The 17,579-nt window shown below is 62.2% G+C and overlaps 1 protein-coding gene across 4 annotated transcripts in view; it reads right to left on the bottom strand.

Annotated features, from left to right (window-relative positions):
* Window positions 1-17,579, bottom strand: part of AGRN (agrin) — a 39,339-nt gene that overhangs the window by 1,691 nt on the left and 20,069 nt on the right. Inside the window, exons 1-37 of one of the 4 annotated variants that reach the window (XM_061383127.1) lie at window positions 17,221-17,538; window positions 16,597-16,644; window positions 12,880-13,095; window positions 12,330-12,554; window positions 12,017-12,241; window positions 11,625-11,831; window positions 10,346-10,564; window positions 10,077-10,271; window positions 9,785-9,985; window positions 9,554-9,702; window positions 9,362-9,467; window positions 8,538-8,654; window positions 8,287-8,451; window positions 7,988-8,131; window positions 7,757-7,881; window positions 7,576-7,681; window positions 7,151-7,483; window positions 6,934-7,071; window positions 6,350-6,477; window positions 6,099-6,213; window positions 5,900-6,019; window positions 5,364-5,711; window positions 5,054-5,246; window positions 4,730-4,945; window positions 4,023-4,252; window positions 3,800-3,934; window positions 3,606-3,702; window positions 3,339-3,503; window positions 3,112-3,223; window positions 2,898-2,909; window positions 2,550-2,666; window positions 2,192-2,384; window positions 2,025-2,112; window positions 1,837-1,860; window positions 1,150-1,182; window positions 640-864; window positions 72-175 (exon numbers count right to left, since the gene is read on the bottom strand). In XM_061383127.1, coding sequence (XP_061239111.1) covers window positions 72-175; window positions 640-864; window positions 1,150-1,182; window positions 1,837-1,860; window positions 2,025-2,112; window positions 2,192-2,384; window positions 2,550-2,666; window positions 2,898-2,909; window positions 3,112-3,223; window positions 3,339-3,503; window positions 3,606-3,702; window positions 3,800-3,934; window positions 4,023-4,252; window positions 4,730-4,945; window positions 5,054-5,246; window positions 5,364-5,711; window positions 5,900-6,019; window positions 6,099-6,213; window positions 6,350-6,477; window positions 6,934-7,071; window positions 7,151-7,483; window positions 7,576-7,681; window positions 7,757-7,881; window positions 7,988-8,131; window positions 8,287-8,451; window positions 8,538-8,654; window positions 9,362-9,467; window positions 9,554-9,702; window positions 9,785-9,985; window positions 10,077-10,271; window positions 10,346-10,564; window positions 11,625-11,831; window positions 12,017-12,241; window positions 12,330-12,554; window positions 12,880-13,095; window positions 16,597-16,644; window positions 17,221-17,368 — 5,722 coding nt within the window. In that variant the 5' untranslated portion in view covers window positions 17,369-17,538. Of the gene's footprint in view, window positions 1-71; window positions 176-639; window positions 865-1,149; window positions 1,183-1,836; window positions 1,861-2,024; window positions 2,113-2,191; window positions 2,385-2,549; window positions 2,667-2,897; window positions 2,910-3,111; window positions 3,224-3,338; window positions 3,504-3,605; window positions 3,703-3,799; window positions 3,935-4,022; window positions 4,253-4,729; window positions 4,946-5,053; window positions 5,247-5,363; window positions 5,712-5,899; window positions 6,020-6,098; window positions 6,214-6,349; window positions 6,478-6,933; window positions 7,072-7,150; window positions 7,484-7,575; window positions 7,682-7,756; window positions 7,882-7,987; window positions 8,132-8,286; window positions 8,452-8,537; window positions 8,655-9,361; window positions 9,468-9,553; window positions 9,703-9,784; window positions 9,986-10,076; window positions 10,272-10,345; window positions 10,565-11,624; window positions 11,832-12,016; window positions 12,242-12,329; window positions 12,555-12,879; window positions 13,096-16,596; window positions 16,645-17,220; window positions 17,539-17,579 lie in introns of those variants that run through there. The other 3 variants (XM_061383125.1, XM_061383128.1, XM_061383126.1) reach the window with 3 other exon arrangements.

The following is a 17,579-nucleotide window of genomic DNA, read 5'->3' on the forward strand; positions in this document are numbered from 1 at the left end:
CCCAGGGGGTGGAACCTATCCCTCGGAGACCCTTGCCTGCCCCTTCCCTGGCCTCCCCCAAAATCACTCACCCAGCCACAGGGCTCCATCTGTGTCCAGCTGCGTGGCACCCAGTGGGGAGGAGCCAGTCACAGGGGCCTCGTTGCCCACCTGAAGGGAACCTTCCCTCTGTTTCCTGGGGCATGGGTGGAGGGAGGCCGTCAGGGCTCTAGATCCTGACCCCCATCCCTTTCGTCCCAGCACCACACCCTGGGGACTGTCACCCAGTGTCACCCTGGGGGCCAGGATGGAACGGCACCAACCCAGGAGAGCACCTAGTAGCCAAGGACGGGGGGGACCTCCTGTGAGAAAAGTGTTGCTGGAGGGGCAGCCAGACTCAGACCAGCATCTGGGCAGAGCAGGGACTCCCCTTTCAAATCAGGGGTTTCTTGGCCATCGGTGCTTCTCCTGTACCCTCTTTTCCCTCCCTCCTCATTGGCAGTGACCTCAGGTCGGGCCACCACCAGCCCTACCACGAGATCTCCCCCTGACACACACACCAAACTCCTACCCTGGCCACGAGTGGCCAGGCATGCCCTGGCCGGGCAAGTCCAGACACCACCCGCTGCTATTCTTGGTGGCCCCGGGCTCCCTGCTGACCTGTGTGCCCTGACCCGCAACCAGCGGTTGGTATTCACTGGTACGGTGGAGCGCAACACCACGGGCTGGGAGCCCAGGTCATAAGCCAGTTGCAGGCGCCCGTCCACGATGGCCAGTGCGATGTAGTCAGCCCGCTCCGTGGCCTTGCCACTCCACAGCACCAGCCCCTGTGTGGCCTCAGTGCGCAGGCTCAGCTCAAAGTGGTTGCTCTGGAGTGCCTTCTCACTAGTGGGCAGAGAGCTGGTCAGGACCTCTGGGAGGGTGGTGGGGATGGGGCAGGGGAGGGAGGAAGGTGAGGGGGATGACTCCAGAGGCCATAAGGGCAGTGATGCCACCAGAGCAGCTCGGTGGGCAGGTGGTGGACACGGCCAGTGAGATGAGAGACAGATGGTGGGGCCAGGTCAGCGATCAGAGGAGTGAGGTGGACAGACAGAGGGAGAGATCGACAGAGATGCTCAGAGAGATGGGAAGGCAGTGGGCAGACAGCAGGGGCCAGGGGCCACTGCTCACCTGGGACGGGCCCCGGAATCCAGAGTTTCAGGGCTTAGAAGCAGGAAGAGAGGGAGGCAGGTGAGCAGGGGGGCAGACAGGCTATAGCGCAGGGTGGGGCAGGACCCAGCAGCAGCCCTCCCCACACCCCTCTTCACCAATGGAAGGCGGTGGAGCAAACATCCGTGGAGAAACATTGGTCCCACCCACCCCAGAGGCCTGGCAGTGACACACGTGCACACACGTGGGCAGACACAGAGCTGGTGCGCATGGCCCAGGCCAGGTGCAGAGGAAGAGCTCCGACACGAGGGCATGGAATAGTGACCGAGGGCCCTGGCTGGGCCCCCACACACATGCGTGTGTGCACACATGGGGGCGCATGGACTCACATGCGCACTGTAACACACTTGCATTGTGTGCACACAGATGTGGGTGTGCACATGCTTGCACACCATGCTGGTGCCCTGTGGTGAGGGGCCTGGCTGCAGGGATGGAGGGGTAGACTGGCATCCAACACACATCTCGGAAAGGGTGATTCTCTACTTCCAAGCTAGGAAACTGAGCCCCATGCAGCACCCCACAAACCCCCATCCTCCTCCACTGGGGATGGAAAGTTCTACCCTCGCCCTTGGGATGTGCTGCCGGGAGGAAGAGGAGCAGAGGACCAGGAAATGGACTACTGGTGAGAGTGGAGGTGTGGCTACTTACGCTGGGATCTCATTGGTCAGTTCGCTTGGAAACAAAGAGACAGAGACAGTGAGAAGGAAGGAGGGTGGAAGAGGGGCAGAGGTGGGCTCAGAGTAGGGGCAGGTGTGGAGTGTCACGCATATGGTCCGGTGCAGCTGGGCAGATGGGACGGAGGGTTGAGGGGTGCCCGGCTCCAGGAGACATACTACCTCTCGGTCACAGCGTTGAGGTACTCGATGTAGGTCCGTCCATCAAAGGCCAGTGCGTCCAGGTCCCCAGCTGACTTCTCAATCAAGCCTGAGAGACAGTGAGGTGAGCGCAGCCTCTGGCAGGCTCCCTCCCATGTCCAGCCTTAGCCCACGTGGGCAGCACTCACCCTTCTCACAGTGCAGCCCTGAGAAGCCTGCAGGACACAGGCACTCATAGGAGGCCTCGCGGGGGAGACAGGAAGCCCCATGGAGGCAAGGCTGACCCTCAGCCTGGGTACAAGGGTGGTCTGCAAAGGACGAGACGTCCACGGCCCGGACCACGTTCTCACGGGTCAGCAGTTGGCGGCCATTCAGGGAGACCTGGGAGGTGGGGCATGACAGCTTCTGTCCTGCCTGTGTCCTCCGGCCCAGAGGACAGAGGCCCCCTCTGGGATGGGCCCTTCCTTGAGACTGTACCAGGGCTTCGCTGCCGCCCGCCCCCCTCCGACCCTGGGCTCCCCGGGGCCCCACCCCTGCCGTACATACCAGCTGGATGGCTCCATCAAAGCCAGAGGACACAGCAGCTGCTCGGGCCAGCTTGCTGAAGTCAGGGGCCCCACCAACAAAGAGCGGCTCCTTTAGGTTGAGAACGGTGTGTGGCACCTGTGGGGAGGTGCAGGGTAAGGGGCAGTGAAGCCTACCCACCAGCAGGAACACGATGCGAGCCCCAGACCAGGGCCCGCCCGCCTGTGGTGACCCACCCCGCACCCTCCAGCATGGTGGAGGCAGTTAATCACACAGATGTGGCTGCGATGTGGGGGCTTAGTGGGGAAGGAGCTACTCTAGGGGCGGAGGCGGCAGAAGATGGATGAGCAGGATGAGAAGAGACGGTACCTTGCGGGATTTCTGACATCCGAAGAGCGAGCGGGGTGGGGGTTGCAGAGGAAGGGCCAGAGAGCAGTGGGAGCAGAGAGGAAACACAGAGGCCCAGGACAGAGGGGAGAAAAAACAGTCCAGTGAGCGCCAGCCGTGGGGCGGGGGCTGCACGCCTCCCAGGAGGAGGAGGGAGGCGGGGAGCAGGGGGGTGGCCCAGGAGACACTGACTCACCGGGGACTCCCCCAGCACGCGAGGCCCATCGCCAACCCGCATGGCTCCTTTGCGTCCATTTCGCTCCAGGGAGACCCTGGTCCAGGCACCCAGGGCCACCGGCTCCTTGCTCCTGGAGAAAAACAGATGTCGTGAACAGACGGTGGGCTCTGACGGTCTACCCGCCAGGGGCCCCAGGAACAGAGAGCGTGGGGCCCAGTCCAGCCCCCTGCAGCGCCCCCGCCCACCTGATGACCGCTGCCCCCTTGCCCAGATCGTAGCGGAACTCCAGGAGGCCATTGTGCAGCGCCAGGGACACAAAGTCGCCCTTGCCATCTGTCTTCTGTCCATTATAGAGGAGCAGGCCGCTGGGGCTCCGAGCCAGGAACACCACCTCCAGCGCCATCTTCTCCCTGGGGCCACGGGAGGGCAGGCGGGTGACCTGATGCCCCTCACTTCACAGCTGGATGGGGGCTGGGGGGTGCTTCCCCTCTTCCACCCGTCTGCCCACTGACCCCAGGTCCCGCTCAAAGGTGTGCAGGCCTTTCAGTTCCAGGTAGGAGAAGCTGCTGAAATCAGCCAGGAACGGCTGGTTGTCCTCCGGCTCTGAGACTGTGAGGACAGGAGAGGGTCACACAGGGTTCTAGGCTTTGATTCCTGGAGCCCCCTCACCTCCCACCCTCCCCACCCTGAGCACCGCTGCCCCCACCTGTCTGGCAGAGGCTGCCCTCCCGGCCATGGGGGCACTCGCACTTGGCCTCTCCCTGGGGCAGCACGCGGCAGGGGGCTGCTCCATGGCAGGGGTTCGGCTGACAAGGGTCCTTCTCGTCGGCACAGGTTGGGCCTGGATGGAGGCAGGATGGGTTCCAGGAGACCTGAGCCCTGCCCACAGACACACAGACCCCCAGCACCCAGCCCCGTCTTGCCCTTACCAAAGCGGCCAGGTGGGCACTGACAGTGGAACCTGCCTGCCTCCAGGGCCTGGCACGGGGCCCCTCCGAGGCAGGGGCTAGGCAGACAGGGGTGGTCCCCGCACTTGCCCACTCCGGAGCTTCGAGTCGCAGACTCTGGCCAGCTGCTCAGCTCCAGCCGCTGATTGTTGACATCCAGCAAGCGGATACAACCCCTAAGACCGATGCTGACAGAGGTCCGCTCTAGCACCCTGCCACCAAGATGAGGGGCAGGGGTCAGAGACCAGAGGCATCCTCTTTCACGGCCAACTGTGACACTTGCGTTCCTCATGCAGTCGGGACCGCAAGTCTGGGCTGCTCCCCATCCCCACCCCATAGCCTGCTCACAAGACGGGCAGTCCCACAAACAGGACAGAATCAGGAGGGGGCTGGGCTGAGAGTCAAGTGATGGGACTAAAGGTCAAGGCCAGCCCAGCCCCTCCTTGGTGGTCACACTGCAGCTGGGTCCTCAGGATCAGGACAGAATCAGGGTCACTGTCAAGGGTTGGGGCTGAGCCCAGGGTCACAGCAATTGTCCATGCCCATCCTTCCACCCCTGTGTTATCCCACAGGGAGCCTGGACCTACTGGATGCCACCCTCAAGGCATCTGGGGTGCCTGCTGGGTATCAGAGCCAAGGTTGGGGGGGGGGTCTCTGGTTGGGGCCACCCCACCCTCCTCCATGCTCACGTGGAAGCCTGATCCTCAGGGACGCCACCCACGAAAAGATCAGTGTCCAGGTTGAGACCGTCAGTGCCACTGGGGCTCTGGCCCAGAACAGGAGTCTCACCGTCCACGGAGAGAGTGCCTTGGCGCCAGTGCCGAGACAGCTCCAGGCGATGCCACCGGCCGGGCTGCACGGGCACGGAGCTGGTCAGCACCGCAGGCCCTGAGCCTGTGTCGAACCTGGGGCAGGAGCAGGCGCTCAGGACAGCCAAATGGAGCCAGGACCACTGCCTGGCCCTGTCCCCCGCCCCTAACCCCCACCTCTGACCCCCACCACCCACCACCCACCTGAACTGCACACGGCCTCCCAGCAGCACCAGTCCCAGGAAGTCCTTGCCCCGGGCATTGCCGTTGTAGAGCAGCAGCCCCTGGGGCTCCAGCGCCCGGAACTCGAGCGCCAGGCGCAGGGTGTGGTAGGCACGGAGGGTGGGAAAGGCCAGGAAGGAGTGGCCCCCAAAGGCTGGCACGGAGGGGTGCAGGGCTGCAGGAGACAGGGAAGGGCCAGTGAAGGGCATGGGGGCCACAAAGTCCAACCCGCCCCTCACCCCGCCCTGGCCCCCTCTGCTTCCCTGTCCCTCTCTGGCATGGAAGACCTTACCCTTCTCACAGACGGCACCCCCCGTGCCTGCTGGGCAGCTGCAGGTGAAGTCTGCACCCGAGCCCTGGTCCTGGCAGGTCCCCCCATGGAGGCAGGGCTGGGAATCACAGGGCCTTCGGGGCTGCTGGGTGCCTGGGGGCAGGGGACGGCGTCCAGGCACACGACTAGGGGTAGTGGTGGGGGGCTGGCGCGTGGTCGCGGGAGGTGTGGTCCTGCTGACGGGCCGGCTTGTGTGACTGGGAAAGTGGGCCCGAGGGGTTGCAGCTGAAGGTGGCAGGCGGGCCACCGTGGTGGCTCTGGCCGTGGCTGCAGCCGGGGTGGCTCCCGTGAAGAATGCAGGAAACCAGTCTGGGGAGGGGATGCCATCAGGACCCAGAAAGAGAAGGGTCCCCAGGGCAGTGAGGGGATGGGGGGACAGGAAGGTGGGAACCCTCTGAGGGGAGGGAACACATTACGATCCACAGGCGCAGGGGCCCTGTGGGCAGGCGGGGCGCAGGGAGGGAACAAGCCATGGCAGTGCCGGACCAGGCACTCACCGAAGTCCATGAACCGCACATGTTCTTGCAGAGGCCGCCTCACGCCCAGGGACCTGCGCCTGGACGCCTGGAGCTGCCGGAGCAGGGCCCGGCCCACGTCAGACGCCCTGAAGGCTGTGGCTGGGGAGGAGCAACCCTGAGTGTGGTGGAGCCTAGGGTGCCCCTCCACCCCCCGAGGGGGACCAGGGTGGGGGCTCACTGGGATCAAAGTGCACTTCCACAATGGCCCGGACCGAGCTGCCTGGCCCCAAGTCCCGTAGGCGGACACTTCGGAAGTCCTTCTTAACGTCCGAGTTCCGGAAGAGGTCATCCAGCTATTGGTGGGGAGTGAGTTAGGCTCTGGGAGGCTGCCCAGGCTGGAGCTGGGGACCACCCCCCAGTGCTTCTTTTGGTCAGTCCTAGAGAAAGGCTGGTGGCTTGGCAGGGCTGCAACCCCAGCCCCACACTTACTGCGCTCTCAATGCTCCTGGCAGTCTCCCCAAACAGCTCAGACTTGGGGTCTGCCATCTCCGGCGTGTAGAACAGTTCTTGCCCCTCGACCCCCTCAAGCTCCAGCACACCCTGGAACACCTTGGTGGCTGCAGAGGAGGGGCCAGTGAGGTCCTGCCTGGCACCTGCCTGGCTTCTGAACCAGCCATGGGCATAGGCCCCAGCAGCAAGCCACGCAGGGTGCAAGGCAGGTGGCGGTTAGTCAGATGGTCATGAGGTTAGTGGGGACCCCAGGGCAGGGCTGGCTTTGGTTACCAGGCAGACTCCTTGGAGCAGTGCCCCAGGCCGGCTTGCAACAGGAAAAACACGTTAGCCATGGGGTCCTGGGCACCCACATGTGTGCAGGGGCCGAGAACACACACATATGTGCTTGTGCTGAATCCCCAGGACCACTGGCACATGTGTGCTATTAATAAAATCAGAAGACCACAAACCCTGGGTGCCCACCTGCTGGGCAGGCCTGTGGCCTGGGAGGAGAGATGGCGTCTCTAGCCATGGCTAGGCCACGCCTCACACTCCACCCTGGCCCCCGGACCCCTACTCACCAGGACAGTTAGAGCCCTCTGCGTCCAGGGAGGGTGTCTTGCCATCTGAGCAGCAGCCCATAGGCGAGTTGTAGCAGGAAGCCCTTTCCATGGGTAGCCCAGGGGTCCCAGCACTGTCTCTTTCCGGGGACTCAAGTCCTGGGGAGGTACAGTCTGAGCCCAGCTGCAGGTGCAGTCCTCCTGGGCCCTGCCCCCAGGTCCCAGAGCCCATGCTCACCTCCTGAGCCAGCCCCACTGGCCTCCAAGTCACCACTCAGCTCCTCGTCACCACTCCCATCAGCGCTGCCAGATTCGCCGAAGGCAGAGGTGACGAGGCTGGCTGCCGGGGAGGGGGCCATGGGAGGCATGGTCAGCACTGGCCTTGCAGTGGTCCTGGGGATGCTGGCCATGGTCCAAGGTTGTGATGAGGCTCGAGAAGTGGGCTGGCTGTGGCGGGTACTGCTGGGAGCCAGGGGCAAGGCGCTGGGGGGCGGCAATGGTGCCTTGTTCAGGTCAAGTGCTGAGGGAGCCACAGATGCGGATGTCAGACGGGGACCAGAAGTGATGCCTTCTGTGAGGAGAGGAGAACCCAGGTGGCAGGGCCCAGGGTCAGAGCACAGTCAGGCCTTCCTGGTCAGTCTGGGGCAGTGGGTAAGGCCTCACCCTGGCAGGGGCCGAAGCTTTGGATAGAGATCTCCAAGCCCTGGCGGCAGGCGATGGTCCTCAGCTGGCACTCATTGCCATAAGTGACTCCATCTGACCCGCAGACCTGAGGCACAGGGCAAAGATGCAGAGGGTAGGGCCCGCCCCACTCCTGCCACCCTCCACATTCTCCATCCCTCACCTTGGTAGCATCGGCCCCTGGACAGGTGGGTGTTGGGCACACGCAGTGGGCAGAGCCAGCCTCCTCCACACAGGATGCCCCAAACTCACAAAGCATCTCAGCACAGGTCGTGGGTGGCGAAGAGTCTGGAGCACAGACACAGGAGACTCCACTGGCTCAAGAGGCCTCATCCCTATGACAGATCTACCCCCGAGCACAGGGGCCTGGGGCAGTGCCAGATCTGGTCCTCACCTGTTTCACAGCCAGCAGGGCCCAGGGCACGGCCATCTGGACACTGCCCACACTTAGGCCCGGCCACCCCAGGCTTACAGGAACATAGCCCAGTCATCTGCTCACAGTCGTCCCGCACGGCACCCCGGGGGTCACAGCTGCAGGCTGGGAGGCAGGGGGAGGAGGCTTAGGTCTGTGCTGGCTTCTCCATGGGCTCCGGAGCCTGACCCAGCTCCTGCCAGATGGGACAAGGGACACGGGGACAGGGTGGACAGGCAGGAGCATTCAGCTAGGGACTGACCATGGGCCCTGTCACTCACGGGTACAGCCGCTCCGGCCGTCAGTGACGATACCACGGAAGTTCCAGAAGCCAGGCTCACAGCGGTCACACTTGAGGCCCCCCACACCCGGGCGGCAGGAGCACTGACCTGTGACAGGGTCACAGGTGCCGCCGTAGGAGCCGTGTGGGTTACACTGGCATGAGCCTGCAAGGCCAGGGCAAGACAGGGTCACTGCAGTCAGTCGCATGTCTCCGCGTGGCAATGGGGCAGGGCTGAGCTTGGGTACTCACTGGGGCAGCCAGCCAGGCCAACACCCTGGGCAACAGTGATGTTGTCCTGGCAGCAACCGTAGGGGGTCTGAGCACAGTGCAGGGGAATCGCAGGTGGCAACGGGGCCAAAGTGGGGCCTGCAGGGAGGGGCAGGGGCTTAGGTGCCAGGCAGGACTGGATGCCCAACCTGGGTGTGACTACTCCGCCTCAACCTCCCCAGCCATCACCACTCAGCCCTCCTGATGCCAATTCCCACTGGAGCCTCTGGACTGCAGCTTGGGTCACAGGTGAGAACCTCATACAACATACAAGAAAGAGAATATCTACATGCAAAAGACCAGCAGTACACAAGACACCCCAGATTCTGGATGTGAAGCCCCGTGTACACGCGTACAACCAGAGCCACACTCAGATTAGTGAGCCTTCGCAAGGTGGCAGGACACACACTCAGCACATCCCCCGCATGCAGACACACACAGGAGCACTTGTGCATGCACAAAGATATGACTGCCTGTCACCATCAGTTTCCTCCCATAAGAGAAAGTGCTGAATGGGTGCACTTCACTGGTTCACTGCTGCCCTCGCACACAGTAGGTGCTCGGCGAACACTTGCTGAGCAGCAGGCACACACATCCACACACCACAGTTGCATGAATGCAGATATGCACCAAAACTGCACACTTCAAACACAACACACATGTTCACACACACCCACCACAGCACACACACAACAACTTCGAACAATACACAGACTCCCACTTCCCTCATACCCATAGGCACATGTACCTTTAAGCATGTACACATGTGCCCACTTGCAGCCGAACACACCCACACGCTCACTCACCACGGCAGGCTCCCTGGGCCACGACATACAGCTCTGGCTGTGATTCACACCTGGCCTTCTTCAGCTCACATTCGGTGCGGTAGGTGACTCCATCCGAGCCACACACCTGGAGGAAGGGCATCAGGGCAGGTGTGGGCAGCCATGGCCCCTGCCTCACTGCCCAATCAGAGCCGGGTTACGGGGGATGCTCACCGGGCTCCTCAGGACGCCCTGGCAGCTGAAGCCGCAGACGCATGGCCCGTCCTCCGAGTCCTCATCCCAGATGCCACCTCGCTGCCGGCACAGCTCAGGCTCACACTCGCCGTCCTCTCCCGAGCCCGAGCCTCCGGAGCCACACTCAGCTACAGGGAGGAGGCCAGGTCACCTTGGGGTCCCGGCCAAGGCTGGCACCCACCAGCCCACCCCAGCTGCCCACCAGCATACCTTGCTCACACGGCCCCGCCCGGGCCTCCTCGATCTGTGTTTGCTGCTGACAGGCAGCCTCACGGAGCTCGCATGAACTGCCGTAGGTCACGCCATCGCTGCCACACACGGGGCCGGGTGGAGGGCGCTCACACCGGGGACACACGCACTGCCCCGCTGAGCACACAGCCCCAAAGGCACACACTGTGTCTCCACAGGTCTCTAGAGAAGGCAGAGCCAGAAGGGGGTCAGTGGATACCGGGTGAAGGACGCACGGGATCACAACCCACCAGGTATACCCAGCTCCACTCACGGCAAGGACCAGCCGAGGCCACGTGCAGACTGATCTGGTGTGTGCAGGCGTGGACATGTAGTTCACATTCACTGGCATACGTGCGCCCATCAGAGCCACACACAGGCTGGGCTGAGGCCACACATTCGGAGGGGCACACACAGCGCCCGGTCTCAGCTTCACACAGGGCTCCAAAGCGGCACTGCCCACAGCGGTCTGGGGAGAAGACTCCATCACCATGGTGACAGGGATGGCCTCCCCACAACCAGGCCCACTAATCCACCACTGACCACAGGGTCCTCGGCGAGCCACTCGGATCTCCCGCCCAAGGGCACAGGCTGTAGCTTCCAGTTCACACGCACTGCCATATGTGATGCCATCACTGCCACACACAGGGTCATAGATGCCTGAACACGCCTTCGGACACGCACATTCGGCTTCCCCATTCTTCACAGCACACATTGCCCCAAATGGACACTGCACCCCACGGCATGGGGATGGGGACTGGTCTGGGGAGGACATGGGCACTCAGCAAGGTCTCCACCTGCTCTCCTAGGCAATGCACAAAGCCCCTAGCCCCAGGCAGCAGACCCCCACCCAGGGTGGGGATGGTGGAGGAAGAGTGGACCAGGAGAAGGACCAGATGCACAGGACACAGCAGAGAAAGGGACAGACACAGGAGAGACATGGACAGGGACACAGACCCAAACGGCCCTGGGCCCCTGTATGAGTGTGGGATGGGGCTGCCCTCTAGCACAGGAGTTTCTTGACTGACTTCAGTGGGGTATAGGAGGGCCACGTTTACTAGCCCGCTTAGGCCTCTGACCCTTGACACACCCCTGGGACCCATGCATGTGCAGGGGGGAGTCTCTCTGTGGGTGGAGAAGTCTGCAACCCAGAGCCACACCCAGGGCCACACGGGGGAGGAGGTGTCTGTCCACTTGCTCTGAGGACCACAAGGCCAGGCAGCAGCGAGCCACCCCCCCCCTGCCGCGCGGGGGGCAGACCTCGGGCTGTGGGCTCCTGGCGGCAGGCGCGGTACCTCATCCTGCCAGCAGGTCAGGCTGGAAGACACAAGAGGTGGAGCCAAGAGGGAAGGGAGGGCAGAGGAGAGGATACAGACGCAGAAAGAAAGACCAGAAAGATGGACAGACCAACTGACAGGGACGGAGTGAGAGGTGGGCAGAGCCCCAGTGCACGTAGGACACGCTCTCTGCCCATTCCTGCCCCATTGAAGCTTCGCTGAGACTCTGCCTTTAAGGTGGCTGTGTCTCCCAAGAGCGTGGGACCCAGAAGACCTGAGAGCTGCCAGGCAGGTACCAAGGAGACTGCCCACAGACACCAGCCTTGGACCCAACATCCCCCCAGGTGCTGCAGCCAACTTCCTGACAGATCTCACCCCCCAGAGCCCGCCGACAGACAAAAGCCCTGCCAGCCCTCCTCAGAGTGACCAGCTCTCGCCCCCAGCCCAGGAGGAGCATGATTCAGCATGGAAATGGCATGTGATGACAGGCAGCGTGGACCGCCGGACCAGCCTGCTCCCGGCACGGAGCCCGCCTGCATGCTCACCACACGGGCCCTGGTGCTTCATGGGAATGCTACGCTGCTGCTGACACTCGGCCTGCTGGCGCCAGCAGTCATTGTCATACGTGTGCCCGTCATGGGCACACATAGGTCTGTAGGCCCCGTCACAGACGACGCGGTCGCAGGAACAGCGGGGGCGGCCTCGGCGGGACAGGCAGACGGCATTGAATCTGCACGGCTCCGGGCACTGGTCTGGGGGACCAGGGAGATCAGAAGAGTAAGAGAACCACAACAGACCTCCCTGGGATGGGTAGGGGCTCCATGGGCACATGGGGTGATGACTGGGGACCCAGGAGACCTGAGGGGAAGGTGGGGACAAGTAGGTCCCTGGGTCATGCAGAGTCCCAGGAAGGGGCCCTGCCCCAGGAGCCGCCCACCTCGAGGCTGGCACTGGCCAGAGCGCACTTTCTGCAGGAGGATGCCTTGAGCAGCCCCTGTTCGGCCCATGACGCAGTCATTATCGTAAGTAACCCCGTCGTCCCCACACACAGGTGTCCCACGGGGAGGGCAGCTCTCTGGTCGCAGGAGCATCTCCGGCCGCCGCGTGCGTGGGTTCACACGGCAGGTACGGCTCAGGTCACTGAGGGAGCCCTGGCAGGGGTCTGGGGGCAGGAAGATGGAGGTCAGGGCACTGCCGGTTGTGTGCACACACTGAGGGAGGTCGGGCTACACGCGCAGGGCAGCGCTCACCGCAAGGACCGTCGAACTTCTTGAAGATGTTCTCTTGGTGGGCACAGGCGTGGCGTAAGAGCTGGCACTCGCTGGGGTAGTCACTGCCGTCGCTGCCGCACACAGGGCCTTCCGGGGCCCCCAGGCACGTGGCAGGGCACAGGCACGTGGCTGTCAGTCCATCCGCAGAGGGCACACAGGTGCTGCCAAAGCTGCAGGTGACATTGGAGCAGGGGTCCCGGGTCCCTGTGGGCAGAGCAAGGTGGGCCAGCAGCCCTCCGTACATTGGCCAGCGGCCCTCTGCGTACCCGCTCATCACAGGCCCCGTCCAGCCTTTCGCAACCCTTCACCGCAGGCCCCACCCCCATCCACACAGGCCCCGCCCCTGCCCAGCCCTTTGCAACCCCCCTCACCGCAGGCCCCAGCCCCATCCCCACAGGCCCCGCCCCCGCCCCCCGCATTCCCCTCACCGCGGGAACCGCCCCCATCCCCACAGGCCCCGCCCCCCGCTTTCCCCTCACCGCAGGAACCGCCCCTACGTTCCCTCCACCGCAGGGCCCCGCCCACTCACCGCAGGGCCCGCGGCGCAGCAAACGGATGCGCCTCTGCTGGCTGCACTGCGCCCGCTGCAGCTCGCACTCGTTGCTGTAGGTGGAGGCATCCGAGCCGCACACGGGCGCCACCACGCTGGGGCAGGAGCTCTTCTTGCACACGCAGGAGGCTCGGCCCGGCTCGTCTGCGCTGGGCTCGCAGACAGCGCCGAAGCCACACAGCATTCCTCGGCACGCTGCGTGTGGGGTGGAAGATGCAAGGGGGTGGATAAGAGCCTCTGCCACCTCCAGGCTTCCGGTCATCACGCACACGGACCAATGTCTGCACACCTGCCCAGACCTTGCATATGCGTCCCCACCCATGTTCGTGCAAGTGCTCACAGGAACCCTGGTGTGCCCATCGTGGCCAGGGCCTCAAGCCTCCCCCTCTCATCAATTCCCCCTCCCCCGCCCCGCAGAGCTCTCCCACCAGAGCCTTCTCTGCTCAACTGTGGAAGGGCATCGCATCTGCTCCTGACCCAGTCCCCACACAGAGAGCAGACGGCCCCCAGGCCAACTCTGTCACAGGGAATTAGCGCCTTCTCATCAGAATTGACGCCCCTCATCCAACTGTGACCTACTCCTCAGAGCCTGGTTCTCCCCACCCCATCCCTGGGAACTGCTCCAGTGACCACCCCCACACCTGGCCCCTGTCACTTCCCCAGGGACCACCTCCCCTGCCTTTCAGGGTCAGGCCTGAGGTCACTCAGCTGTAGGACAGGGGGTGGGAGTATCTGAGGTCGGTCGCATGCTCCACCCTGGCCCAGGACCCAGTGCCCTGCCTGCTCCAGGGCTCCTTAACTCTTCTCACTCCTTCCTCCTCCTGCTTCTCTAGAGGCCTCCCCTCTCCTCAGGACTGTCCCCACTTGAGCCCTTCTCTGCCCACTTCCCCATCTTCCATGCCCCCCAGCCAGCATTCCCCAGGGGCATGCTCTGCTGTGGCTCCTGGCCTGCCTACCCTCCTAGGCCTCCTAGCTGCAATCTTTCCCTGGGGCCCGTTGTACTCACTCACCTCATCCTTCCCCACCTGTCCTCCTGAGCCCCCACCTCAGGTCCTGCCGCCCCACATCACATTCAGCATGACCTCCTCAGGGACCCAAGCCTACACAGGGCTTTGCAGACCCCTTCTCTTCTGTAAACATTTTATCACTTTTTTTTTGGCTGTGCAGGATGCAGGATCTTAGTTCCCTAATCAGGGATCGAACCCCTGCCACCTGCTTTGGGAGCTCAGAGTCAACTACTGGACCACCTGGAAATCCCCTCTTTAAACATTTTAATTCCTGACTTTGTAGTGTTGCCAGTGCACATCCTCTCACTGAGCTACAAAGCCGTCAGGACAATCCCTCCTGAGCATAGTGTCAGGGCAGGGGCAGGTGAAATCCTCAGGACCCCTGCCCAGGATGACACCCTGCAGGCAGGGTAGGCCCATTACTGATTGCAGGTGTCTGGATCTAATAAATGTTTAATTGGGTCCAGTTATCATTAATAAATTATGGAGAGCAGGGGTGCACCCCCTCGTCACTTCCCAGGGGGCTCAGGAAGTGGAGCAAGAGGAAGTACCCTCAATTCCAAGGAGGGTGGAGCCACATAGGAAGCTGGAGCTGTCACCACAGCAACAGCCCACCTGGGCTCCTGTGTATTTGTCTGGGAGTCCCTGCCCCCACCCTACACAGGCTGAGTGAACAGGGGCTGGAGGCAAGGGTGGGGTCAGCATGGATATCCCAGCCCGAAGTCCCTGCAACACCCCTGTCCTAACCCTACCTCATATGGGCAACCACCCAGATCCTTCATCGGATCCTGGAGCCAAGATTCATCGGCCATGTGACTACAGGCAAGTTATCACCTGGCCAAACCTCAGCATCTCCTCCCAGGAATGGAGACAATAAACCTACCCCCCCTGGGTTGTTGTGAGGCTAAATAGGCCAATACCTGCGAAGGCTCACAGAGGCCCAGGATGCCACTCTGTGGGGGTCAACCTCTGGAGGACCACAGCTGTAAGAGCTGCCAACACATCAGCCACTCCTCTGTCCAGGCTCAATACTGTGTCCACTCTGACCCCTCTTTTCACTTTCCATCTCAACCATCTCCTTCTCTCTCCCCTCAGCACTTCCTTTTACCTTCAGCCCTCTCTTGCCCAAGGCCCTGGGGTCCCCCAGGCCAAATCCATGGGCACTTCCTCTGGCTGGCTGGCTGCTTTATTTGGCTTCAACTAGACCTGCTGATCAAGGTCTCCCCCAGGATCCTGACCCCATGGCTGAGGACGTGGTCACCTCACTATACCACAGGCTCCCTTCTTAACTGCTCTGTGTCTGTGCCCTTGGGCTCAAGCCTCACTCTCCCTCTGGTCACCCTGGTTCAGCTAGACACTGCTCAAGGTCCCAGCCCCTGGGCCAAGGACACATGCTTCTGTATGACCACTAGATTCCTCGTCCTCCGAAATGTTCATCCTCATCATGTAAATTGCCCCTTCTTAGGGCAGGTGGAGTGCCCAGAGACTTGCAGGTGGCGTGGCCCTTAAGGGTCACCTCTGGGGCTTGGCCTCCTGCAGGAGCCTCACTCCCTGCTTGCCCAAGGCCCCCCTCACAACATGCAATGCTGGAGGCGGCAGTGGCTTTTTATAGCCTCTGGTTAGAGCGGGTATATTTAACTCTCTCCCCACACTTGGGTATGTTGCAGGATGAAGCTGATGCCCTGAGCCCTGCCTGTGGCCAAGAATGTGCAGTGTGTGTGCCTAGGAGGAGTGACGACGGTCATGGGGTTGGGGGGAGGGTAGCTGTCCCCAAACATGTGATGAGTTCAGAATGAGTTCAGAATGCAGGTGTGGGGCCCACGTAGAAGGCTGTGGGGAGGGGCAGTGCATGTGTGAAAGCAGAGACATGGCAGGTGAGACATGGCAAGCCTTGGAGCTTGAGGAGAGGAGACTGAGGATACTGGGACAGAGGGTGTTTAAATCCAACCAGCTCCAGGCCTCTTGCTCACAGATTATGGGAGACCGTCCTGGGCCCAAACTCCCTGTCCAGTGCAGCCCTGCCCCTTCCCATGGATTATCCCATTATGGATGGCTCTCTGTGTGTGTACTTCGGTGGACCTGGGCAGCTGCCTGCCCAGCAGGGTTCCCAGGCACTGAAAGCAAACTTGGGAACGCCCCTGTCTCCCAAGAGGACCCCATCCACCCCTGCCCTTCTGCAGCACTGACAGCGTCCTCTCCTCTGCTTTCACATTAGCTTAATTACAGCAGCCTGCACAGCAGGAGGCACCCAGGGGGCTGGGACCCAGCCCACAAAGCAGGGCAAAAAGGCCAGGCCCAGCCTGCTCAGTCCAGGGACAGAACCCCCTATCTCTCCTCAAACAGCTGTCACTGGTCCTGCTGAGACCCTCCCCCTGAGCCCCTGAGCCCCCAGCCCCCTAACCCCTCTGCACACATCTTGTCTTACAACCTGGGGGCTCCAGTCCTAACTTTGAGGCCAAGATGCAGCCAGGCCCAGGGATTCCAGACTCCACGTTCCTTTTGTTGTCCACTACTATGGACTCCTCAGGTTTCCTCCTCCAGGCTCCTCCTGCTCCAGATACTCCTAACACATCTGCTGTACATACTCCAAGGATGGCTCCTGACCCCCCCTCCCCCCTGCAAGAGTGCCACTGCCCATCCAGGCACAGAGTTCCAAGTTCAGTCTGTCACTAGGTGAACCCCTACTCACCATCCGGAGGTGTTGGGGGCACTGGCGTGAAGTGGGTCCCAGGTTTGTCTGGAAAAAAAACAAATCTCAAGTTAGCTCCCCCTGAGCCAGTCCTTCCCTAGCCTGTTCCATTGTCCAACCTGGTGGTTGTCACCTTTGCCTGCACACATCCCTCCCCTGGCTCTACTCAGAGTCATGAAGACTGGCCAAGGCCGGCAGTAGACAGACAGAGGCCTTGGCTCTTCTCTGCCCCTCCAGCTGTATCATCCTGGCCTGACACCTGTCAGGAAGGCCCAGTGGCAGAGGTGTAGGCACCACCTATTCCTTAGATGAGCCCCAACCCCTTCCAAAGCCCCTATTCCCAATGTAACCAGCTGCCCCAACTCCCCAGATCCCAAAGAAAGTTGTCAATGCAGCTCAGGATGAGAGCTGGCCACCATCCTCCCACCCATCCCCCTAGCCCATGGACAGGCTTCTGGGGACTCAGGCATTCAGAAAACAACCCATGGTGTTCCAAGAAGATGCAGCTAATGGCCTGTCCGTAACCCTGCCTGTCCCCTAATCTTTGGGCTGAGGAAGGGGACCTCAGCCAGCAGAGGCAGGGTCACTTGGGTCCAAGAGGCAGTCACACCCGCAGACACATACAGTTGTTGAGGAAGAGTAGCACCGCGAAGCCAAGCGTGGCCGTGGCCAGGAGGATCAAGCAGACGTTACACGGGATCATGAAATACCGCACCAGGACGGAGACCCCGTGCCGCTGCCGGCGGTCCCGCTCCAGCAGCAGTGGAGGCATGACCCAGGCTCCTCAGCCCCCACTCTTGAGGTGTGGGGCTTCTCACGGGGTGCCCTTGGGCCTCTTCCGTGCCACTCTCTCCATTCTTGGACCCCTGGGGCAGTTGACAGCCGCTCTATTCTCAAAGCTCAGCTCCAGTCACAGCCAGGGAGTGGGAAGCACCAGCCCCCTCCACAGCCCTTGAGGCTCATAATGGGTGTGCAGAATTCTC

The sequence above is a fragment of the Bos javanicus genome, chromosome 16 (genome assembly GCF_032452875.1).
Source record: "Bos javanicus breed banteng chromosome 16, ARS-OSU_banteng_1.0, whole genome shotgun sequence".
Classification (NCBI taxonomy): Eukaryota; Metazoa; Chordata; class Mammalia; order Artiodactyla; family Bovidae; genus Bos; species Bos javanicus.